Source organism: Lutra lutra, chromosome 9 (genome assembly GCF_902655055.1).
Source record: "Lutra lutra chromosome 9, mLutLut1.2, whole genome shotgun sequence".
NCBI lineage: Eukaryota > Metazoa > Chordata > Mammalia > Carnivora > Mustelidae > Lutra > Lutra lutra.
The window spans coordinates 92,318,410-92,344,554 of record NC_062286.1 but is presented as its reverse complement, the minus strand read 5'-3'; the positions used below and the strand labels follow the sequence as shown (position 1 = coordinate 92,344,554).

Here is a 26,145-nt window from a genome sequence, read left to right as displayed (position 1 = left end):
GATCTGCAGATGTAGCCCTGGATTGATGTGAGTAGGTAGATAAATCTGAGCAAGCATCTGCACAAAATAATGGGCTTCTGCCACTCTGTCCTTAGTCACACTGGGTAAACTGAGGCAATTTAGTAACTCATTTACCTCTTCTAAAACTTCCTTACCTCCCAAAGGTAGGGCCAGTCATGCGTCCCTACTGTCAGAGCACTTGCACACATTTTCTGCCATCCCATATCGTTGGTATCTGTCCCATTTCCTGTATGTCCAGAACAGGTGCCACTTGGCTTCCATCATCTTTCACCTGAAGGACTGAGCTGCTGCTTCTTGGCTGCCAACTTGGCTTCTTGGCTGAAAACTGCCAAAGCACTACAATTAATCTACGCATTCCTTCAACAAGTACTTATTGAGCATTGCCTTGGTTTGGGTTTCCCCAAAGGCACTCTGGACAAGAGCTTAGATCTAAGTAGTTTATTTGGGAAAGGGGGCCAAGGAAGAAGAAAAAGTCAACCCAAGGGGCTGGACATGACTGAGCTGGTTACCATTGTGGGAAACTCAGGCTCAATCCAACTCTCATGAAGCATGGAAGGCTGAAGCATTCAACCCCAATTAGTTAAGGGTTAACTTCCCTGAACTTCCAGATTATTCCTGCTCCCAGGGCTACCAGAGAAAGTTCTAAGGTAAGCTCTACAGCAGACAGCAAAGAGTTACTTGAGGTGGCAGCATTCATGAGAACTCTCCTCCACCACTGGAGTTGAAGTCAGAAGTGGACTGAGGGAATAAGATAAAAACAGTGTCTGCTACAGGTACCTACCACATGCCAGGCAGAGTGCTAGGTGCTACCCATGCAACAACCATCAGGACAAATCACTTCCTCACTTCCATGGAATTCACCTTTCAGTAAGGTATAAGGAATATACCAATGTACAAATGAGCAAATAAATAATGATGGGTTTGAAAAGTACTATTAAGTAAATTTAAGAAAAAGATTATTGGGGGAGGAGGAAAGAACCACTCTAGATAAAATGTTTTGATGACATTTGAGTTGAGTCTTAAAGGAGGAGAAAGAATCTATGTCTCAGTCCATTGGGACTCCTATATGACAAAAATATCATACACTGAGTGGCTTATAAATAGCAAACATGTACTTCCCACTGTTCTGGGGGCTTGGAAAGCTAAGATAAAGGCACTGGCAGATCTGGTTTCTAAGGGCTGGCTTCCTCAGAGGGCTGCCTTCTGGCTGTAACTGCACATTACAGAAGGGGCAAGGGAACTCTCTGGAGTCTCTTTTATAAAGACATTAATCACATTCATCTCCCAAAGGCCCTAATACTATCACCTAATACTATCACAGGTTTATGATATGAACATATAAATTTGGGGAGAATACAAATATTCATACCATAGCAGTTTACTAAGCAAAGACCTGGGGTAAGAGCTTTCCAAGCAGTGAATGGCATATACAAAAGCCCATGTCAGTGAAATTGACAAATTCTAGAAACTCTAGGAGTGAAATATGGTGAAGGTGATGTTATGGGTGAGGTGGACAGAACCAAGGTCATCACGGTTTCATGAAAAGAAATTTCAAAATATTAGAATAAATGTAAATTTAAACTGTATGTGAGATAGAATTTTTCAAACAGTGGGTTGGCACAGATACAAAGGTTTGTGATGATTCTACTGGGGAAAGTGGGGAAACCCACACTCCCATATATTATCGTGGGTATGTAAGTACAATGTCTAAGAAGCAATTTAGCCACATGTATCTTAATATTTAAAAGAAAAAGGGGAAGGAGGACATAGTCTTTACCATAGCAATTCTAAGAATTTTTCCTATAGATATACCCACATGTGCACACAAAAATAGTCCTCTAGGATCCTGTAGCATTATTCATGACAGTAAGCACCTGGAACAAGGGACCATATGTGCTAACTGCTGTATAAACAACCAAGTCTCAGCAGTTTGACCTGGTGAAGAAGGGCAGAGCCCAAGTAGGTGCTCATGGTGATGACATGCCCCGTGCCAACTCCTGATCTATGTATGTTGTCCCTATGTCCTGTCTGGTTAGCACTGACTCACTTTCAAAAGTGCCACCATCTCAACCACAGACCTAAGAGCACCGTGTGCTTCTGGAATCCACTAAGGACCCTCCCAGAGTCTCCCCCTTCCCCTGCCCCACACCACCTCGAGATGGGGGGGGGGGCGTCCGAACCAGCTCCAGAGGAGGCACACACTCGGCTCGTTGGCCAGATGCTGTCACATGGGCAGCCCAGCCGCCAGGGAAGCTAGAAAGGCAGCTCCAGCACTGGGCTGAGCAAAAGGGGACTGACTGAGCAGACATCTGGCTGACCCTTCCACCATGATCCTTAAATAAACCGGGAGCCTGCGTGGATGCCTAACCGAACTCAGGAGCTCCAGCCAACCTTGGCAGCACCTGGGAAGTTAGGAAAATGGGGGTCAAGAACAGGAGAGATTCATCGCACTGCCTGTCCTGTTGTAGTTGCATTTTCTGTCTTGTATGACCTTCAAAAGAGAAGGCTGGGGTGGGGGGCTGGCTTTAGGTGTGGAGGGACCCAAGGAAAATTCAAAACTTCTCAAGCTAGTCAAGGTCAAGGTTGTGAGGTTAGGGCGATAACTCCTTGGCCAGCACCACAGCCTGCTCTGCCGCCCAGAGGAACCCCTGCGAGCTGGGACAGCAGCCGAATCCGGCCGGCGAAGGCCGGACTGGCGCTCTGGAGGCCAGACGGGCCAAGATCCTGGCCAGGCCTGACAGTAGGCAAACCTATTCTGAAGGGAACCGCAACACCTACCGGCCGGAACACACGCCCGAGTCTGCGCAGCGAGGCCCACCCCGCCCCGCTGGTCCGCCGCGCCTGCGCGCTGCGCCCCCAATGGCCCGCTCCGCCCGGCTGGTGACGCGAGGCGCACGTGGGCGGGACTCCTGCTCCCGGGATCCGCCGGATCGCGGCTTGTGGGCGGAGGCCCCGGTAACGCAGGCTGGGAGCGAGTGCTGGGGAAGCTTACTCTGGCGCCCGCGCGCTCCCGGGAAACAGAACCTCCCTCGGTGGTAAGGCAGAGGGGACCCTGCCGGGTAAGGGCGGTCCGGGGGTGCGTGTGGGGCTGGCGGAGTCCGCAGGGCCCCAGCAGCTTCACGTGGGCAGCCCGGCGTACTGCGCGCTGCAGGAGGAGGCCGGAGTGGAAGAGGGTCGGGGTCTTGGGGATCTAGACCCAGACACCTGTCAGCTCCTTGGTCTCTAGCAGCGGCTCCAGCAGGCGGACTCTGGATCATTCGCACGCGGACTCTGGGTCATTCGCACGCGGGTCTTCCCTCTTGCTGGCCTTCCTGTCCTGGCTCCATTAGTCCTTCCAGAACTCTGGGTTCAGCTGACCTGTGAGGGAAGCGATCCGCGTTCTGGGTGGGCCAGACAGCAAGGGTCTCTACCCTGAGGAAACCTGGAGCTGCTGCATTCATTTATTCAGCGTTTGCTGACCCGCTTCCCAGCTCTGCGCCAGCTGCAGGAGATCCAACAGGGGAAAGACTGGCGAGGCCCCCTTCCCTCCTGGGCCTCACAGCCCAGTTGGAAAGCCCAGGTAACAAGCAAGACCATGCCTTTCTGACACTACTGCAGATGAGAGGACAGTAAATTCTGACATTGCTGTGGTGACCAGAAGAGCTCAAGGCGGTTCTGCCTGAGCTGAGGCATGAGCGAACAGTGCTCCAGGCTACCAGAAAGAGAGAGAAGGAGAAAGACACCCTGAGGTGGATGAAGCTGGACACCAGGCTCTACTCCCTTCAGTGGAAATCCTTGAGTCAGGAAAATGAAAGAGGAAGGAGAGATGGACAGGGGACCATGGAGGAAGGAAGGGTGGTTGTTATCTTAAGTTCAGCTCGGAGCCATAGAATGGTTTTAAGGGTTGGGGGAAAGCCTGACTTGTTTTTGTTGATTATGATGAGCACAGCGCTCCATATCCCAGGCGTCCATCCAACAGAATCAGCCACCCAGAAGTGTCTGGGTAGCTCCAGTTGTCCCTCCAGACACATGCATTCCAAGATCATGCATACCAAGCCATACATTGTACATCCTTCAAGATCCTGTGGTGGTCCTAGCCCATAGTCCTCCACCCCCCCAGTGAGGGAATCTGAAACTCTAGAAGGGAGGTTCTTGGGGATAGATAGCAGCTGTGATTACAAGGGCTTTCTGACCCACTGTGCAAGAGCCATGATGGGTGGGGAATTCGGTTTTGTCTGGGGGAGGTTCTCCTGTTGGTGTTACCAATACGATAACAAGGTTCGTGGGGGGTGGGGTAGTGGGAAGCGGACCTCTAGGAAGGACCTAATTGACACATTTACACTATGGTGTTAATGGTGCCCATGGAAATGCAGTTTGCTCCTCTGGAAATTGTCTTACAGTGCTTAGTATTACTGAACACCTTAACCCAATGGAGTGAAGCTGGCTTTTAGGTTTGCACCTCCAGGACATGGAGGTGCCTGTGGGCCAGGCTGTTCCAAGCTCTGTGCTCCCTTAAATGTTTTCTGTTTGGCCTCTGTTTATGTCGGGCTGAGCTTGTTGGTGTGTAACTGTAATGATTATATGCATGTAATTTCATGTGAGTATTTTTTGGTTGTCTAAAGTAGAGTCTTAATGTTAATAGGGAAAGTGAAATGATGGAGCACATTTGATTTGGAGACAGAAGCCACAAAGTCTTGTCTGTGCCTCACCACATGATTCCAGGCAAGTCTGTTTACGGATACTCCCTGGGTCTTGGGAGTGTTATATGGAAATAAGTTGTCGTCTGTTGTGTGGTGTAAGTGCTGGCTTTGTGGGTCTCTGGCAACAGGATATAGCATATGTAAAGGGTATTTTTTTAGTGGGTAGACAAGTTTATTTATTTATTTTAAAAGATTTTATTTTTTTGTTTAATTATTAGAGACAGAGCATGAGAGGGAAAAAGGTCAGAGGGAGAAACAGACTCCCCGTGGAGCTGGGAGCCCGATGCGGGGCACAATCCCAGGACTCTGGGATCATGACCTGAGCCCAGTTGCTTAACCAACTGAGCACCCAGGTGCCCGTGGGTAGACAAGTTCAATAAAGAGCAACCTTTGCCTAAAATTTGTTGTACCACCACGATCAGATTAATCTGATCATGTAGGTCATGGTTCTTAGACTAACATAGGACATAATAATAGTTGATTATGTAAAAGGGTCTTATACCGGTGCTGCACTGGCCCACCGGCAGAGAGGAACAGGAGAGCAAAGAAAAAAAAAAGAAGAAGAAGAAGAAGAAGGATCTTTTAAAACCGTGTCAGATTATAAGATGTTAGTATTACTTTTGTGTCCTTATTGTTCATCCTTAGAAATAGCTGCTTTAGAACATTGTCTATAAATACTTTTTGTTTAATGATCTCTTAGCAATGGAAAACTCTGGATTATAGTAACCTAATGAAAGGAGGCCTGTGAGAAGTTTAGTTGTGTGGTGAGTGCTGGCTGCCTGGGAGCAGGCATTCCCCAGGTCACATTTCAGCCTCTGCTCGTTCCTGGGTCTTCTTTTTCTCATTGATATCTTCACTCCTGATCTTAGCTAACATCGTCTTGATGCAGATCATTCCCTAGGTCCCAACCCCAAACCTGCTCTCTCACAAGGGTCAGTTCCATTTCTGACCAATGTCCTGCTGTCATTTCAGATTTAACATATTGAAAACCTGGTCACAATCGTCTCCTGCCCAAATAGCCCCTTCCTAAATGGCCTACTTCTGTTGGTGGCCATCATCTGGGTCCTGAAGCATTGTTGATGGCTCCATCAGCTAGACTCTCAGATAGCCTTCTTTACCAGCAAGTATTGATCTAATGGCTACTAGGCTCTGACCTTGTTTTGGGGTTGGAAGACCCAGGACAATGGGCTGGTCCCTGTTTCTAGAGAGGCACTCAAACCAGGGGAAAGAAAGGCGAAAGGAACAACTCGACATACTGTTTACTCAGGGACACTGAAAAGCCCAAGAGAGAAGCCTGTAGCTGCCAAGGTTCAGAGTGGCAGTAAGCATCTTGGGTAGATTTTGTTAGAGTATGGAGAAGGGACCAAAGGAACAAGATCTTTAAAAAAAAAAAAAAAATGCTTAAGGTGGAAAGAATCACATTAGGACATGACCTGCTGCTGTTGTTGAGAGAGTGAGGTGAGGCAGGATTGAAACTTTAAACGTTTGATGCGATAAGCAGGCCCAGCCCTCTTCCTTCTCCCCCCACCACTGCCTTTAGTCCTGTGCCCACAGAACTCATTTTTGTTACCTGTCTGGCCTCAGAGCCATTAAAGGATTTTTTTTCTTGTGAAAATATATATAACATAAAATTTACCCTTACAGCAATTTTAAGTTTACAGTTAGTGGCATTCATTACATTCACATTGTTGTGCCCATCATAGCTATTCATCTCCAGAACTTTTTCATCATTTCGAACTGAGTCTATGCACTCATTAAACATTCCCTGCCCTACCCCAACCCCTGGAACCACTATTCTGCACTCTGTCTTTGAATTTGACTACTCTAGATAATTGATGTAAGTGGACTATTAGTTCAGTTGTGACTGACTTATTTCATTTAGCATTGTGTCTTCAAGGTTCATCCATGTTGTAGCATGTGTCAGTTTCCTTCCTTTTTAAGGCTGAATAATAATCCATTTTGTATGTACACTATATTTTCTTTATCCATTCATCTATCAGTGGATTTGGGGGCTGTTTTCATCTCTTCGCTATTGTGAATAATGTGGCAGTGAACATGGGTATGCAAATTATCTCTTCAAGACCCTGCTTTCAATTCTTTTTCTGATATATACCCAGAAATAAGATTGTTGGATCTATATGGTGATTCTATTTAGTTTTTGAGGAACATCTGTACTATTCTCCATAGTGGTTCAACCATTTTATAATCCCACAGAGGGGGACATCTAGGTGTCTCAGTCAGTTAAGCATCTGCCATGGGCTCAGATCATGATCCCAGAGTCCTGGGATCGAGCCTGGCATTGGGCTCCTTGCTCAGCAGGAAGCCTGTTTCTCCCTCTCCCTCTGCCTGCCACTCCCCTTCTCTCACTGCTTACATGCACACACTCTCTGTCAAATAAATAAAATCTTTAAAATATATATATAATCCCACAGAGGTTCTAATTTCTCCATCCCTTTTCCAACACTTTAGTGGCTATCCTAATGGGTGTGAGATGATATGTCATTGTGGTTTTACACATCTAATGATTAGTGCTGTTGAGCATCTTTTCATATGCTTGTTCGTCATTTATGTATCTTTTTTTCTTTTTTTTTTTAAGATTTTATTTATTTATTTATTTGACAGAGATCACAAGTAGGCAGAGAGGCAGGCAGAGAGAGAAAAGGCGAAGCAGGCTCCCCACTGAGCAGAGAGCCCGATATGGGGCTCAATCCCAGGACGCTGGGATCATGACCCAAGCCAAAGGCAGAGGCTTTAACCCACTGAGCCACCCAGGCGCCCCGGTCATTTATGTATCTTTAAAGAGGTGTGTATCCAGATGCTTTGCATGCATTCATGCTATAAATTAAGTTCAGTTTTTTTGTTGTCGAGTTTTAGTTCTCTATATTCCAGATATTAATCTCTGAGCAGATATGATTTGCAAATATGTCCTCCTATCCTGTGGGTTGCCTTTTCTCTCTGTGGTTAGTGTCCATTGATGCATAGTTTTTTTAATTGTCACATTTGTCTTTTTGCTTTTGCTGTCCTGTTTTTGCTTCTGGTACTTATCCAAGAAATCATCGCCATATTCACTACTACAAAGCTTTTCTACTATATTTTCTTCTAGGAGTTTATATAGTTTTAGGTTTTATACTTAGGTCTTCAATCCATTTTGGGTTAGTTTCTGCATATGCTGTAAGGATCCAACTTCAGTCCTTTTTAGGTGGATATCCAGTTTTGCCAGTACTATTTGTTAAGGAGACTGTCCTTTCCCCTATTAATGGTCTTGATACCCTTGTCAAAGATCATTTTATCATGTATGTGAAGGTTTATTTCTGGGGTTTCTGTTCTGTTATTTGTTTTTGTGTCTGTCTTTATACCACTACCACAAGTTGTTTATTAGTGTGGCTTTATAGTATGTTTTGAAATCAGGAAGTATGAGGCTTCCAACTTTGTTCTTTTTCAGGATTGTTTTGTGATTTGGGGTCCCTTGAGATTTCTTGTATCTCCTATGAATTTTAGGATTTTTTTCCCTGTCTCTACAAAAAAAAAAAAGTCATTTGGATTTTTATAGGGATTGAATTGAATCTGTGGACTACTATATCTAGTTTTGATATCTTTATTAAGTCTTCCCATCCATGAACACAGGATCTATTTATTTGACTCTTAGTTTTCTTTCAGCTATGTTTTGTAGTGTTCAGGGTACAAGGCTTTCACTTCCTTGGTTAACTTTATTTTTAAGTATTTTATTTAAGTATTCTATTCTTTTTGATGCTATTGTAAATAGAATTGTTTTCTTCCTTTTGAAATTGTTCATTATGATGAATAGAAACAACTGATTTTTGTGTGTTGATATTATGTACTGTTGAAATTATTAGTTCTAACAGTTATTTTCCTTCCCTGTGGAATCTTTAGGGCTTTCTACATATAACATCATGTAATCTATGAACAGATAGTTTTACTTCTTCCTTCCCAATTTGGATGGCTTTTATTTCTTTTTCTTTCCTAACTGATCTGGCTAGAACTTCCAGTACTATGTTGAATGGAAGCATTGAAAACAGACAGTCTTTTTTTTTTTTTTTTTTTTTTTTATTTGTCAGAGAGAGAGAGAGACCACAAGTAGGCCGAGAGGCAGGCAGAGGCAGAGGGAGAAGCAGGTTCCCTGCCGAGCAAGGAGCCCGATGTGGGACTCAATCCCAGGACGCTGGGATCATGACCTGAGCTGAAGGCAGCCGCTTAACCAACTGAGCCACCCAGGCGTCCCCAGACAGTCTCTCTTGGAATACTATGTAGCCATAAAAAGAAATGAAATCTTGGGGCACCTGGGTGGCTCAGTGGGTTAAAGCCTCTGCCTTCAGCTCAGGTCACGATCCGAGGGTCCTAGGATTGAGCCCTGAATCAGCCTCTCTGCTCAGCAGGGAGCCTGCTTCCCTTCCTCTCTCTCTCTGCCTGCCTCTCTGCCTACTTGTGATCTCTGTCTGTCAAATAAATAAAAATCTTTAAAAAAAATGAAATCTTGTCATTTGCAACAACATGGATGGAACTAGAGGGTATTGTGCTGAGTGAAATAAGTCAATCAGAGGAGGACAGTTATCATATGATCTCCGATGTGAGGAATTTGAGAGACAGGGCAGGGGGCTGTTGGGGGTAGGGAAGGAAAAAATGAAACAAGATGAGAGGGAGACAAACCATAAGAGACTCTTAATCTCATGAAACAAACAGTTGCTGGGGAGTGGAGAGGTAGGGATAGGGTGGCTGGGTTATTGACATTGGGGAGGGCATGTGCTATGGTGAGTGCTATGAAATGTGTAAGCCGGATGATTCACAGGCCTGTACCCCTGGAGCAAATAATACATTACATGTTAATTAAAAATATATATCGAGACATGTTCTGTAGCCTGTCATTGGGGTACAGATGGCCCTTCTTTTCACTACATCTGTATCTTTGGGGTATATACCCAGTAGTGCAATGAGCATGGAATGTTTTTCCATTTCTTTGTGTCCTCCTCAATTTCTTCCGTAAGTGTTCTATAGTTTTCAGAGTATAAGTCCTTTCTTCTTTGGTTAGGTTTATTCCCAAGTATCTTACAGTTTTTGGTGCAATTAGAATTTGGATCAAGTCCTTAATTTCTCTTTGTTCTGTCTCATTGTTAGTCTATAGAAATGCAGCTGATTTGCTGAATTCCTGTATGAGTTGTAGCAATTCTTGGTTAGAGTCTTTTGGGTTTTCCACATAGAATATCATGTCATCTGCAAAGAGTGAGAGTTTGACTTCTTTGCCAATTTGGATATCTTTTATTTCTTTTTATTTATAATTGCTGAGGCTAGGACTTCTAGCACTATGTTGAACAACAGTAGTTGAGAGTGGGCATCACTGTCGTGTTCCTGACTTCAGGGGGAAAGCTCTCAGTTTCTCCCCATTGAGAATAATAATCTCTGTGGGCTTTTCATAAGTGGCTTTTATGATATTGAGGTATATTCCCTTTATCACTGTGGAGAGTTTTAAGAAAGGATGCTGTATTTTGTTTTGTTTTGTTTTTTGTTTTTTAAAGATCTTATTTATTTATTTGACAGAGATCACAAGTAGGCAGAGCAGCAGTCAGCGAGAGAGGAAGGGAAGCATGCTCCCTGCTGAGCATGGAGCCCGATGCAGGGCTCTTTCCCAGGACCCTGGAATCATGACCTGAGCCGAAGGCAGAGGCTTTAACCCACTGAGCCACCCAGGTGCCCCAGGATGCTGTATTTTATCAAATGCTTTTCTGCATCAATTGAGAGGATTGTATGGGTCTTATCCTTTCTTTTATTGTGATGTATCTTGATTGATTTGCAGATGTTGAACCACCTTGCAGCCCAAGAATAAATCCTACTTGGTTGTGGTGAACAGTCTTTTTCTTTCTTTCTTTCTTTCTTTCTTTCTTTCTTTCTTTCTTTCTTTCTTTCTTCGTGAAGAGTTTTCTTAATGTATTGTTAGATCTTTTTTTTAATAATTTTTATTATTTTTTTATAAATATATAATGTATTATTAGCCCCAGGGGTGCAGGTCTGTGAATCGCCAGGTTTACACACTTCATAGCACTCACCATAGCACATACCCTCCCCTATGTCTATAACCCCACCCACCACTCTCTCCCTGTATTATTGGATCTTAATGTATTGTTGGATCCTATTGCCTAGTATTTTGGTGAGAATTTTTGCATCCATGTTTGTCGGGGATATTGGTCTGTTATGTGCCTTTCTTTCAACATGGCACTTTCCTGTCTCCTTACCTCTAGGAGTGTCCACTCCATTTGCCACAACTAACAGAGTCAGGGATGGACACAGGTGGACATTCCCCAAGGGTAGGGGATCCCTGAGAATCAGGTACCCCACTTCTTGTCCTTTGAAGCCTCGGGTTGTCAGCATGTAATCCTTTAATAGCCATATTCCACTGTTTTCTCTCCAAACTTTGAAGCATGGTGTCTTACATCAGAAGCTGCTAAAAAAGCCCAAACAAATGCATTCATTTGGGGGCACAGCGGGCATTGAACAAAGACAGTGGTGCTGAGTTAGTTCTTTTGATATTCAGGTAGGATTTTCATAACCTTGGAAAGCACACAGGCATTATTTCCTCCTTGGCAGAGTGTAGTACCTGAGTGAAAAGAGACATCTGTGAAACTTACAGGAAAATGAGCTGCGTTTCTCAGATGTGGCTGGGGCTCTGTAGTTCCCAAGGGATGAGACTTTAAGCCTTCTAAGAATTGAATATCTGTATAGAAGAGGAAGTGAGAATTGAAAAAATTGATTGGACATGTGTTTGTGTACCTTGAAAAGTTTGTGTTTGTACCTTGAAAAGCCATTTACATGTGGCTTTTTAAAGTGGCAACAAGTCCAAAAACCACTAGTCTAGAACATTAGTTGCTGGGGACCAGGCTCAGGCCTTAGAGCCAGCAGTTGTGGGTCTGTGCCCCAAGTCAGACCCTCCAGGACCTGCTGCCTCGAACAGGTTTTCTAGTCTTTGTAAACTCCAGTTTCTGTTCTCCTCTGTAAATTGGGCTCATACCTCTGGAAGTACTTTGAGAACTGAATGAAACTTCTGATTCAGTTTCTGGCTGAACGTCTTGTCCCTAAGCACAGGGACTTCTGACTTGCCCCAGAAGCTTGTATCCTAACATGTCTTTCCTGCCTTCCCTTCAGCAGCTGCAGCACAGTCCTCAGCAGAGAAATGAGAAAAATACCAAATAATGGGAACCTGAAGATGACAAAGGTGGCGTACCCCCTGGGGCTGTTCATATGCCTGTTCATCTATGTCGCCTACATCAAGTGGCACTGGGCCTCTGCCACCCAGGCCTTCTTCAGCATCACTGAGGTGGCATCAGGGGCCCGGAGGGGCCACCAGGCTCACAGTGCCCCAGGGACAGCTGCACATGGTCATGAAGTTTTCTACGGTATCATGTTTGATGCAGGAAGCACTGGAACCCGCGTCCACATCTTCCAGTTCAGCCGGCAGCCTGGAGGTATGCTGGGTAGAGTGCCTTGGCTTCTCACTGCTAGGATCTCTTCACTCACAGCAGAGCTCTTGGGATCTCTTTCACTTACAGCACAGTGGTTAGGCTGGATGCCCTGCCTCGGACTCACCTGGAAGCTTGTCAAAAATATAGGTTCCCAGAGAGGCTGGTTCAGGTGTGGGTTGGGGCCCAGGAATCTAAGTTTCCCAGGACTCCTTGACTGTCCTTACTCACAGTAGCTTCTGGTGACCACCTGAAGGCATCTGAGATCCCTGAGGGTGTTAGGTGGCTAATCTAAGGCTGTCTAATCCCAGCATTCAGGAGCAGGTCAGGTGGCCAGGATCGTGACTTAGGCCAGAAGCTGCATTGAGAGAGTTTAAGGCAGGAAGTTGACCCTGACTTGGGCTAGTATGAGGCAGAGTCTGGGAAAGTCATGAACTAGCCAAGGACCTGGGACCTAGACTGACACAGTGCAGCCCAGTGGGTCCAGTCAGAGTGACAGATGAGAGTGGCCTCAGCAGTGAGAAGGGAGCTGGAGGCTGAGCCTCGTTATAACCTGAGTTATAAACTGCGGATGGGGGTCCGCAGGCTTCCAGCACTAGGGTGGAGGGAGTTTATGTGTGTTCTCCCCGTAGCTGCTTCTGTGGGGAGATCCAGTCCACTGCGCAGCTCTGTACTCTGTCCTTTCTCCCTTTGATCTCCTTTCCTGTCACCTCTTGTACCCTCCTGCTCTGAGAGTCACCCTCCAGCTTCTAGCCTGTGAGCGTAATGTTCTTTAGAACCTACTACACCCATCCCAGGATAGAAAAATAAATTTTATATTTGCAGTTTAGAATCATCTGCCCTGCTCCTCAGTCAATGTAACAAGAATTAACCATATTAAAATTCAGCAGTTTAGATGGATATAGTTTTATATGTAAATCATACCTCAGTAAAGTTGGTTTTTTTTTAAAAGTTCTGACCAAAGCATCAGGTAGAATGCTTATTTTGTTTATCTGGGCTAAAGAGGCAGAGTTCCGGTCACTTTGGAATTGGTCTGATTTCAGACATTTGCCTTTAAAAAGGGTGGCTAGCCATAATTGTATATATTCATATATTCATATATATGTTCACACTTGTACTTTTTTTTTTTTTTAAACATGTTTTCCTCTTAGAAACTCCCACTTTGACCCATGAGACATTCAAAGCACTGAAGCCAGGTCTTTCTGCTTATGCTGATGATGTTGAAAAGGTAATGATTTTCTCTCAGGTCTATTTGTTCTTCAAATTTGTTTTCCAACTGGGCAGTTTGTTAAAGCCAACTCCCTTTCTCTTGAGTGCGTTGATCTTTGCAGAGGAAAGCATCTCTGATGGTGCTGCCCTGAAACATTTCATGCTATTTAGGATAGTCAGATGAGGGAAACTGGTTTAGTGCATGGGGCCAAAGGAGGACCACTCCCCCTACCCCACCACCTTCCCCCACACTCCAGCTTCCCGGGCCCTTCCCCCAACCACCAGGCATGCCACCCAGAAGTCTTGGTGCAGTTCAAAAACACAAAGGCTACAAACTGACAAAAAAGCAGTGTTTGAGGGTTTAATTGTTTTTGTTCCAGTTCCTTCAACTGAAGATCACAAAAGTTGACAAAAAAATTGAACTTAAAATGTGTTTTGCAAAAATCCACAAAACCAAATAAAAGTAATTTACTTAAACTGTCCAATAATGATTTTTGTAAATTTGTAACTTTTATACTTCTCAACTCCTTAAAGCTTACAGCTGCACTAATACAGGACACCTGTATTTCTGCTAAGGCGCTGATGAAATGGACTGGGTAGTAACATAGCTACAAGTTCCTTTTGAGTCAAGTATGTCTTCAAAGCTAATACATCAGGGTGCCTGAGTGGCTCAATTCAGGGCATGATCCTGGGGTCCTGGGTTCGAGCCTCATGTCAGGCTCCCCACTCAGTGGGGAGCCTACTTCTCCCTCTGCCTCTACCCCTGCTTGTACTCTGTCTCTTTTTCAAATAAATAAATAAAATTAAAAAAAAAAAAAGGTATACACATTCTTGCACACAGGTCCATCTTGATCTTAGACTGTAAATTCATAGGCCTGCTTTCCTGTGGCTTGGTTAAAAAACAAGTTGAAAACAAAAATCAAAATGAGTGATGTTAGAGTAACTATAATATTACACATGAGTAAATTAGGTAGCTTTAGAATAAACTCATAAGATTTTTAAAACCTTAGTAGTTTTAGGCGATGCATATTCAAGTGGGACATATTTCACAGCTTCACAGGGCAGGTGGTGAGAGTGCTTCTCCTGCTCTAGTCTTCCCTAGGAGGGCTGTTGATCCTGGTTTCTTTCTTTCTTTTTTTTTTTTTTTTAATTTATTTGACAGAGAAGAGCGATCACAAGTAGGCAGAGAGGCAGGCAGAGAGAGAGCGGGAAGGCTCCCTGCTGAGCAGAGAGCCCAATGCGGGACTCGATTCCAGGACCCAGAGATCTTGGCCTGAGCTGAAAACAGAGGCTTAACCCACTGAGCCACCCAGGTGCCCCCTGGTTTCTTATGTCTTTCAAGGGCTTGTTGACATACCTATGAGCAGATTCATCTGTATTCTTCCCCTTCCCCTGTTTATTTCACATAGACAATAGAATAGCATTCATGTTGTCACGTACTTACTTGTGTCACTCAACAATATAATATAGAGAGTATTTACTATCAGAATGAGAATAGCTTCCTTTATTTTTCTGGCAATGATATTGCAGTGTGTACGGGCACAGTGAATTTATGGGAACCAGTCCTCCCCTGAAGGACATTCAGGTAATGTCTGAGAAAGGCTACAGTTTGTCACCTTATTGAACTTCATTACCCACATATATAAGGGTATCCATCTCAGATGAATTCATAGAATGAGATTTCTGAGTAAGAGGAATGTACGTTTTCTCCTTGGGCAGGCATTGCCAAATTGTTCCCTCAGCTTTGTAGCTGTTGGTAATATCCAGAAGTACTTTACCAAAGTTGTTTTCCCACCTTTTCACTGACACAGGGCCTTAGTCAATTTTGGATCTCAAGCATTCTGGCAGGTATAGATGATTCCTTTGGGGTTTTCAGCACCATGAGGAACCCCAGGATTCATTCATGATGTCCAGAGGAGACACAGCTCATCTGAGATTGTCTGGTGAGGGTTGGTAATGGGGCTAGGCAGGGTTTTGGTTGCCAGAGTTTAGAATAGCAGAACCCTCTTATGTGTCTTCACCCCATCATGCACCACTGCCAGGAGTGTTGCTCTGTACTTGCCTGGTCCCTATACCCCTCACACTCACGAGCACCACTTGAGTCGTTTTCTGCCAATTTGGAAAGTTAGAAGAGGATGTGTTTGTAAGTTAATAAAGCCAAAAGGGTTGGGGAGCATCTGTGACCCTGTATCCTGAGCTTTGACAGACCCTACTTTCACCACATTCACAGAGCACTTCAGGAATTCAGGAATTACTGGATGTTGCTAAACAGGATGTTCCTTTTGACTTCTGGAAGGCCACCCCCTTGGTCCTCAAGGCCACAGCTGGTTTACGTCTGTTACCAGGAGAAAAGGCTCAAAAGTTACTGCAAAAGGTGATTTTACCCATTTCCCCTGGGTGGGGGGCGGGGTGGTGGTGGATAGCTTAGGATAACTGAAAACACCAGATACTCAGCCAGTGTCTGAGCAGTCAAATGGGCTATGTAGAAGCTTCCTGAAGAGGAAAACACATCAAAATGTTAACAGCATCACCTTTAGCTGTTCCTGTTTTCTATAATGAACCTTGTTATGTAGTAACAGTAACTTTAAGTATGTGTTGAGGCCTTTTGAAGGGCTTCCCCCTATGCAGAGACTAGATCCTTGTAAAGGGCTATAGAAGCCTGAGTTCCTGACGCTTCATTTCCAGTCTCATCTCCAGTCTAAAGCAGGGCACTGTTTGGGGGCCTAGCAGGCTCAAGGTGCCCCTGAGCTCTTCTAGCCCAGAATGGCTTTAAAACACGGTTCTTCAAACACACATTGGAGAGGATGTGGAGAAAGGGGAACCCCTTACACTTTTGGTGGGAATGAAAGTTGGTGCAGCCACTTTGGAAAACTGTGGAGATTCCTCAAAATATTAAAAATAGAGTTATCCGGGGCGCCTGGGTGGCTCAGTGGGTTTAAGCCTCTGCCTTCATCTCAGGTCATGGTCCCAGAGTCATGGGATCGAGCCCCGCATCGGGCTCTCTGCTTGGCAGGGAGCCTGCTTCCTCCTTTCTCTCTGCCTGCCTCTCTGCCTGCCTCTCTGCTTACTCGTGATCTTTGTCTGTCAAATAAATAAATAAAATCTTAAAAAAAAAAAAATAGAGTTATCCTATGACCTGGCACTTGCACTACTGGGTATTTACCCCAAAGATATAGATGTAGTGAAAAGAAGGGCCATATGCACCCCGATGTTCATAGCAACCATGTCCACAATAGCCAAACTGTGGAAAGAACTGAGATGCCCTTCAACAGATGATGGATAAAGAAGCTTTGGTCCATATATACAATGGAATATTACTCAGCCATCAGAAAGGGTGAATACCTAACTTTTTTTTTTTTAAGATTTTATTTACTTATTTGACAGAGAGAGAGATCACAAGTAGGCAGAGAGAGAGGGAGAAGCAGGCTCCCTGCTGAACAGAGAGCCCGATGTGGGGCTCGATCCCAGGACCCTGAGATCATGACCCGAGCCGAAGGCAGAGGCTTAACCCACTGAGCCACCCAGGTGCCCCAATACCTAACTTTTGTATCAACATGGACGGGACTGGGGGAGATTATGCTGAGTGAAATAAGTCAAGCAGAGAGAGTCACTTATCATATGGTTTCACTTACTTATAGAGCATAAGGAATAACATGGAGGACATTAGAGAAGGAGAGGAAAAGTGAAGGGGGAAAATCGGAGGGGGAGATGAACCACGAGAGACTATGGACTCTGAGAAACAGAGTTTTAGAGGGAAGGGGGGGATTGGGGTGAGCCTGATGGTGGGTATTTTGGAAGGCATATATTGCATGGAGCACTGGGTATGGTGCATAAACAATGAATCTTGGAACACTGCTAATGATATATGGTGACTAACATAACACAATAAAAAATTTTAAAAAGAAGGTTTTCTTCAGGGTAGCATCTGCCTCCACCAGTCCAGGCAGTAGATAAGGATATCACTTGCAGAGGATTCGAGAAATTTAAAATAAAACATGAATTTTATTACTTCACAGCACCAGCTGACACCCTCTGCTGTTTTGTCATGACCTGCTGAAAGCACAGTGTAATTGGGGAACTTTGAGTTTTGACTGTAAAGGATCACAGCGTGTCTCCCTTTACATTCAGGTGAAAGAAGTGTTTAAGGCATCGCCCTTCCTTGTAGGAGATGACTGTGTTTCCATCATGAACGGAACGGATGAAGGTAGGGTCTCCAGAAGCTCTCTGTGCAACGAGGCTGTCCTGGGAGACAGGCTGTGTGCAGGGCTGCTGTGGGAGCTTTCTCCTCAGTCAGACATGGGCAAGCAAGAACCAAAGTGACAGTCCCATTGTATTCACAGTGTCACTGTCTTCAGAGGATCTCTGGGGGGCCAGTATTAGAGACAGATTCTCATCTCAATGAGCTCCAAACCTGGCACAGATGAAGTTTCTGAAAACAAATCATCTTTTCAGCTTTAAGAGCATTTAGAGAGAATCCCCAGATTTTAGAAGTTTGCTGTTGTATTGTTAATGCTGAGATAGAGACCATCAGGTTCTTCACCAGCTCCTGATTTTAAAATATGACCAGGGGAGAGGGAGAGCAAAATTCTCTTTCCAAAAAGAGGAAATTCATGATAAAGAATAGGAGGGAGAGCCGGGACGCCTGGGTGGCTCAATTGGTTGGGCAGCTGCCTTCGGCTCAGGTCATGATCCCGGCGTCCTGGGATCGAGTCCCACATCGGGCTCCTTGCTTGTCAGGGAGCCTGCTTCTCCCTCTGCCTCTGCCTGCCATTCTGTCTGCCTGTGCTCGCTCTCTCTCCCTCTCTCTCTCTGACAGATAAATAAATAAAATCTTAAAAAAAAAAAAAAAAAAAAAGAATAGGAGGGAGAGATGTGACATTTGGCCAAGTATTGTAGTGTTGTAGTATGGCATCTTCTGGAATAGTCTGCCAGAAGCTGCTGGGTGACTTGATGACCACTGCCTCTTCCTGTAGCTGATCTGGAGCCTGAGGAGGGAGGGACGCTCACTTTGAGCTCCTGGAATCTCAAAGTGGTCATTTGAGTGCATGTGTTGTTTACAGCCATCTCAGGTAATTCACATGCTGTCTATGACCCTCTCTTGTAGGCGTTTCAGCGTGGATCACTGTCAACTTCCTAACAGGTACATTCTTCCTCCCTCTCCCTGAAGCAGACAGTCCACAGATGCCATTCTTGATGGCAGAGGTCTCATTTCTACTCTTTCAAATAACCCCTTGGGTTTCTGAAGTGGTACTGGCTCAAAGTAGGGCATTAGGTTGGGTGAGGGCTCATCAGGGCAAATATCAAGCTTCCAGATAAAAATGCTGGGGAAAGGAACTTCTTTGTAGGCCTGGATTTCTACAGCATAGCTCCTGCTTCCTGTATCCGCTTCAGCCAGGGGCCCTGTCCTCTCATTTCTAAGGGGAGTCATGAAGAAAACCTGTCATACTTTCAGTTATTCAATGTGGTGGGAATGCTCTTCACCTTAAAATTGAATTCCTCTTCTCTAGGTAGAAGAGGGAACAGAAACATCTGTTCTTGGAACAAGATGACAAGGAATCATTTTTCTTAGATTATTCTCAGTATAGGTTGCTTTTGTACCTTTATTGTAATTATGGCAAAGACCAGTGTGTGTGAGATGCATGTATGAAAAAGAAAGAAGCTTTGTAACAGAATCTGCCCCTTGGGGATGGAAAGCCATGTTAAGGGACACATTAGGAGCACAGTGCTGGGGGAAGGCATGCCTCTGGGCATGAAGGGACGTGATGAAAGTCAGTGTCCCTGGGGGTGAGCAGTAGATAAGGCAGGCATCGATTGATTCTCTGCTGAAGGTCAGTATTGTTTTACATTGTTGAAATTAAAGCCACAGCTGGCAGAGCCACATTCATGTCCGTCCCTTCAACATGTGCATCCTTCCATGGAGATTGTTAAATACCCACAGTTGCTTGTCTATTTTTCTTTCCACTGTGGGGCTTGGCTCTCAAACTAGCTGTACTTTTTCACCTGTTCTCATCTATTTACTATGTGACAGTGCTGTGTTGGTTTCTACTCTCTCTGCTCCAGGCAGTTTGAAAACCCCAGGAAGGAGCAGTGTGGGCATGCTGGATTTAGGCGGAGGATCCACTCAGATCACCTTCCTTCCGAGAGTTGAGGTAACCAGCCCTTGCTGCTCCACTGTGGCCCCCACCCTCCAAAAGCCACCTGCCACCAGGAGTTGCAGTCCCTCAGGGAAGGCCCGTTAACCTGGTGCCTCTGGGCCTGTGCATTCAGTTTCTGTCCTGAAGGCCAGATTCATTCACAATTAATGCTCCTTCACTTGATTTTAATTCTGCCTGGGGGGAGAAATAGAAAGTTGATCTTCAGTGCGATGATAAATTAGGTACTACCTAGAACCCTCAGGGCCAGCCACAGGATGTGCGATGTCCCCTTTTCCCTCAGGACAAGCCAGAGAGGGGGCCATTACTTAGTCTACTCCTAGAAGGGGAGAGAGCCTCAAGCCCTGTGGGATGAGATATTGTAAAGGAGATGAAAATGCTTCTAGTCTGGACCGTCTGCTGCTCTAACCACAGTGCATTCCTCACCCACCACTTTCTTATTATTATTTTTAGTTTACAGTGGAAGCGTACTTAAATTTATTCACAGTTGTCTTGGTTAGGCCATATTTGTCAGAATGGTAAATGTAGTTAGGAGGAGGAAAAATATTTTTTCATTTTGGTCATTTTATTTTTCATTGCTTGTTCAAATTCTTTCACAACATGTGACTTAATGAAAAACTAATTTAATTGAATACCTCTATGAATACCCTGGTATTTTCAAAAGAAAGACCAGCAGGAAGGATAATAACCTTCATGTTCTTCAGGACACCCTCCAGACCTCCCCGCCTGGCTACCTGACGTCACTCCAGATGTTTAATCAGACCTACAAGCTCTATTCTTACAGGTTTGTTTGGGAGTTGGGGGAAGAGGGAGAGGCTGCCCATCCAGGATTGTTGCTCAGCCAGCCCTGTGCTGTGACCCAGAGCACCTGGAAACCCCACTGCTGGAGGTTCTCCCTCTAGCACTTCCTCCTCCCTTGCTGTTCCTTTCTCCTCCTGCCTTCTCCCCACTTCATTTTTTAGTTTGCCTACAGTAAAATCCCATTTCTTTTTTTGTGTGTTTATTTTGTTCTGCTTTGGAGGAGGTTTCTAAAGGTGGGGACGAGCCCATGGATTGTGCAGGAATTTTCTTGGCCATTTGTTTACCACATGGCACCTTCATTCGATTCTTGGTGTAAAGCATATGCACTCCATAAAGATCAGGGCACATTTGTGCCATGTGTCATTCACTGGCATCTGAGGCTCCTTGGCAAGCTCCTGTTAAGTAACAGGCTTTCATTTGTTGAGCTGAATTCCCTAACCTCCATAAAGAAAGGCTTCTAGAAGCGGAAAGTCTGCTGCCTCACCACAGGTTTCCTCCCTTTCCCACTTGTTTTGGATTTAGGACAGGTGAACTGGAAGCAGGAATGAAGATGTTACCCAGCGGTTGCTGTGGCAGGCCAGCCCCTCACCCAGAATTTTCTTTCCACAGCTACCTGGGGCTCGGTTTGATGTCGGCACGGCTGGCGATTCTGGGTGGCATAGAGGGGAAACCTGGTGAGTGGAATGAGAGTTGAGAGTCTTCCTTGCTCAGCAGGCTTGAGGAACCCTTCAGGAAATGTGCCCCTGCCCTCCATTATCACAGCAGCCCACTGGACCCTGCTCCGCAGGACTAGGGGAGCCCAGGAGGGATGTGTGGGGAAGAATGCACCCCACATCGTGTCATTGGGCACTATGAGAGTGACAAATGGTTATGTGTTTTACTTGTGTATGTATGCTGTTATTTTTTAAAAGGAAGAGATGCTGGAGAATTCATTTCTCAAACACAGAGCTGTGGGCATTTAGCCACCAAGTAACTGTTTAGTCATCCCCTGTGTTTGGAGTGAACTGGTTTTTAAGCATCTGAAGGGAATTTATTCTTTATGACAGTACAGCAGGGGCCATGAGCAGATGATTCTGGGGCTGCTGCTGTGGAGCTGGGGAGACTTTTCCCCTCATTCACAGAGATTCTAGTGTTATGAGGATGTCCCTCCATCTTCTCTTGCTCTGTGAAGGATCATTAAACATGAACTTGGCCCTTCCTACAGACATGGCATTGAACTGGAGATGGAGTCTATGTCAGGTCAGGATGTTTCCTCCCAGACCTTCTGTGATCATTCCTGACTGGCCTGGCTGAGGAGAAGCCTGGTGCTGGCCAACAGGTACATGAACTCTAAGGAGGTCTTAGGGGATCACTGTGTCCCAGTTTGGGAATAGGGGAACGTTGCTCCAAGGGTGATATGGCCTGTCTTTCCTGACGACATCGATCAGGGCCTGAAGGCCTTGAAACATGCCTCTGGTCCAGATGTGTGCCTGTGGGCCCATACATATGCTCCAGCCACATGCCTCTCCTTGCCCACACCTGCTCCCCTCCTGGCCTACCACTTCTCTGCACTTCTTCCAAGGGCCTGGTTGTTCTGACTGGAATTTTTGTTTTTCACATACATCTTATTTCAAATCTTGGTGTTTAACCTCATTATGGTATTCCTCTATTGCAAACCAAAAACATTTCCATGTCTCAGAAACACTTGTAACTTTCATTTTGTGGCCAGATAACACCTATTTAGCCAGCAGGAAGAAGGCAGTTACCCATTTGCTTGTTGAGGGCTAACCTTAAACCCATCAACTACATGAAGTGCCTACCTGGGACACATAGGGCTGTGACACCTGCCAAGAAAGGTGTGGACAGCTCCTTGCCCCAGAGGAAGCATCTCCCTATTGTATTATCTGTTGTTGCACAAGTACACACTAAAATGAGTGGTCAAAACTAGCAAATAGCAATCATTTTATTACAGTATCTTGTGATTGCACAGACTTGAGCTGGGAAGTGCCTCTCCTGGGATCCCTAGAGTCTTGTATGGTGACAGCTGGGGTGGCTGCATGAATGTCTTACACCTCAGTGTTCCCCCACGTGGCGTCCCCCAGCAGAACAGCCTGCACTTCTCTGGCAGCTCAGGAAGGAAGACTGGCCTGAAATCATATGCCATCATATCTTACACATTCTGCTAGTGAAAGCAGGCCCCAGCCAGAATCAAGGGCAGGCATAGGAACTCACTTAGCCTGCACATCCTTGAGGGGTGGCATCATGAGGCCAACCTTAGAGGCCAACCACCATATGCCCTTTGTTACTTGTGGGGCCGCAGATGTTGTGTTGTGGGGCAGCACAGATACATGGCATGGTGGCATTGTCCTGGCCCTGCCAGGTTTCTAACAGCCTCATTCATCTATAAAATCAGGTAGTGTTTGTTTCCCTTCTATTAGGGTGGTTTTGGCGGTTGACTGAACGGCACTTGGCCCAGTGCCTGGAACCCTGAAGTACCTCAGAGCATGTAAGCTAGGAGAGGCTATGTCTAGAACTGATGAGGCTTTGCCGCAGCTTCTGTGATAGAGAAAGCCTTGCATCCCCTAGTTGACCTGGAATGCTTACACAGGTCAGGTCTCATCTGGCAAAAAGGAAGAAAGTGCCTTCATTACTAGTATTGGGGAGGAAGAATTTTTCTTCTGCCTTTCAAGATTCTTTTGGCCTGTCTACCAATTAAATTCACATGAGACGGATTAATGGGAGAAAATTTTAATTATGTCTATACAAGAGCCCTATAAGAATATGACATCCAAGGACAGGTCAGGCAATTGAGGCTTATGTGCCATCCTGAACTAGGGAATAGGATAGGGGTCTGGAGCTTTAAAGGGGAGGAGGATAATTCACAGAACAATGAGAAGAGTGGACGTTTGGTCATTAGATGTTTACCTTTGCATACAGAAGTCATTCTTAAAACCTTATGTTAACAGCTCTCTTTCTGGGCCAGACCCCGTATCTAAATTCTTTTAGATAGTTAAGAGAAGGGTAAAAGTTTTTCTTGAATCTGCTGGGTCTAGATTGTCTTTAGCTCAGAATAGTCCACATGACAAAGTGGCATAGTTTGGGGTAATGTATTTTACTTCCTCTCGGTCCTGTCTTTGAAATTTCCCTAGGAAGTTTCACAGTCCAGAAGTCAAGCTGCTAGATTGCTCCATCTCACTGAACCAGGCTCTTAGTCCCAATAATAAATGGGTTTAGTTAGACAGTTGTGTCTCATTTCAGGAGGCAGTGATGCAGGTGGGCTCCCAAGTTAGGCCTGTGGTACAAGAAATCAGGTATTTAATAAAAGGCATTTCTATGGAAATAAATCGTGGTTAATGATTGAAACATATTATAATCCCAGTTTTTGCATTCTGAAGGCATCCAGTTGACAAAGATTTCTAGATCTCCGGCTTGAAACACCTTCAGACAGAGTGAGGGCAGGCAGCAGCAAACTGATAGGTTTTACTGTTGCAGTTTCAGTGTCTTTGGTAATCTTTCAAGTGGTCCACATAGCAGGAGGCATGAAGATTATCTCTGCTTGAGCTGTTGTGGTGATTTTTCTGAAGTTGTTATCAGAGCATCTCGCCTAGGTTGCATGACTTTGAAAAAAGGGCAGTTTTAGTTCTCAGTGATTCCAAGTCAGAGGGGTGAGAGAAAAACTGGAAATTTTATTTTGGAGAGTTATAGCCAAATATTGGAAGAAGGTAGAATAAGGAGGATCCAGTCCAATTTATAGGCAGAAAAGAAAACCTCAAAGACAGCAGGAGTAGAATCTAATACCCACAAGTGTATACTGTGGTTTCTACTGAAACATAATTTTTCTTTCTACAGTCTACTGAAGATAACAACAGTAAGACTAATTTGTTTGCAGATTAAGTCTAGTGTCAATAAATTTGGTTTGATTACTTGTATAAGTGCAGTAAGAATAGGGACTGGCCATTTAGGCTTTTTAAATTCTCTTTGCTGGAACTTTTCATAAGGAGTCTCAGATTGAAGTTCTTAAAAACTTCTTAAAGCCAGAAAGGCAATCCTTGGCCATCAGACTTAAACTGCCATACCTTTAGATTTGGGTGAATTCCTTTCTTCTGGAGATCCCGAAAATATCATGGGCTTCTGTGCCTGCCAGGAAAGGACCTTGTTTACTCACCTGGTAAAAATGCTGTGAGTCCTGTGAGCAAGGTACCAGGCTAATTTTTCCAGGGGCTTCATTGGTTTCATAAAGTCACCCTTAGTTCCTTAAAGCTGTCTGGTCATATCTGAATTTCACACATCCTTCTCAAATATGACATTCCAGTCAAAGCCTTGGTAATATAACTGGCATTTGCAGTTGTGTCCTGGAGACACAAGGAGAATAGATTCCTCCTGAAGTTATGTATATAACTATATTGCCATGAAAATAAGAATATTCACTGTTTCCAAATTGTGGAAGGATCAGGTAGAGAGAAAAAGCAATTGTTTCATCTTTGTTCACAAAGGTATATCTTACCAAATTGTTGATAGCTTAGGAAAAGAGTAAAAGGTTTCCTTCAATCTGGAAAAATGAAACAGAACAGGCAGTGTTTCAAACAAAAACTCATTATAATCCTCCTCCTCCATTTATTCAGTTCCATATGAGTAGTGGTTGTTCTCCTTAAACCCAGTTTTCCCTTTAGTTCTGGAAATTCTTACCCGGCCCAGTTTTATGGCCTTTAAGGTTATAAGAAACCTGGAGGTTTCTGACAAGTTTTTGACAAGTTCACTTGTCAAAAGTCCTTTTCTTAATTCTCCTTGAAGGGAAATGCTTTTGCAGGAACACTTTTACCCAGAATCATAGCGATACAGTAACTGTAATTGACAAAAGACTTAAGATGCCCATTATTAAAGATATAATGAGAGTTCATTGTAGCAGAACTGGTAAGTCTGGTTATTTCTGTGGTGTGCAGTATTTTAAGGTAATAGCTAGAATTATGACTGATAACATTATACCAGGGCATATCAGAATTTTAGGAATTTCATAAAATTTCTATAATTCTTATGTTAATAACATTTACCTGTACATTATTTTTTTTTAAGATTTTATTTATTTATTTGACAGATCACAAGTAGGCAGAGCAGCTGGCAGAGAGAGAAGGGGGAAGCAGGCTCCCTGCTGAACAGAGAGCCCAATGTGGGGCTTGATCCCAGGACCCTGAGATCATGTGAGGTCATGACCTGGGCCAAAGGCAGAGACTTAACCCACTGAGCCACCCAGGTGCCCCTTACCTGTATATTATCACCTAAGAAGGCTTACCATCACTTATCTGACATGCCTACCAGGTAATTCAACATACCAGATAAACTCAGTGTAACATCTCTTTTTGTAAACAGAGAGCGCATATTTTTTTATTATTATTATGTTATGTTGGTCACCATACAGTACATCTTTAGTTTTGGATGTAGTGTTCCAAGACCCATTTTTTAGGTGTAACACCCAGTGCTCCATGCAACACGTGCCCTCCTTAATACCCACCACCAGGCTCACCCAACACCCCACCCCCTCCCTTCCAAAACCCTCAGTTTGTTTCTCAGAGTCCACAGTCTCTCATGGTTCGTCTCCCTCCTCCAATTTCCCCCAATTCACTTTTCCTTTCCTTCTTCTAATGTCCTCCATTATATTCCTTATGCTCCACAGGTAAGTGAAATCATATGATAATTGACTTTCTCTGCTTGACTTACTTCACTCAGCATAATCTCCTCCAGTCCCACCCACGTTGATACAAAAGTTGGGTATTCATCCTTTCTGATGGAGGCATAATATTCCATTGTATCTATGGATCATATCTTCTTTATCCATTTGTCTGTTGA

At 44.6% G+C, this 26,145-nt stretch overlaps 1 protein-coding gene across 15 annotated transcripts in view; it reads left to right on the top strand.

Moving 5' to 3' along the window:
- The first annotated feature begins 2,906 nt into the window (after positions 1-2,906).
- The window catches only part of ENTPD6 (ectonucleoside triphosphate diphosphohydrolase 6), a 37,431-nt gene continuing 14,192 nt past the window's right edge, over positions 2,907-26,145 (top strand). For 2 of the 15 annotated variants that reach the window (XM_047744223.1, XM_047744213.1), the window contains exons 1-9: positions 2,907-3,056; positions 11,850-12,169; positions 13,315-13,391; positions 15,603-15,746; positions 17,501-17,576; positions 18,477-18,512; positions 19,433-19,521; positions 20,229-20,308; positions 20,935-20,999. In XM_047744223.1, coding sequence (XP_047600179.1) covers positions 11,878-12,169; positions 13,315-13,391; positions 15,603-15,746; positions 17,501-17,576; positions 18,477-18,512; positions 19,433-19,521; positions 20,229-20,308; positions 20,935-20,999 — 859 coding nt within the window. In that variant the 5' untranslated portion in view covers positions 2,907-3,056; positions 11,850-11,877. Of the gene's footprint in view, positions 3,081-3,247; positions 3,581-4,642; positions 4,723-11,849; positions 12,170-13,314; positions 13,392-15,602; positions 15,747-17,500; positions 17,577-18,476; positions 18,513-19,432; positions 19,522-20,228; positions 20,309-20,934; positions 21,000-26,145 lie in introns of all 15 variants that reach the window. The other 13 variants (XM_047744217.1, XM_047744215.1, XM_047744214.1 and 10 more) reach the window with 13 other exon arrangements.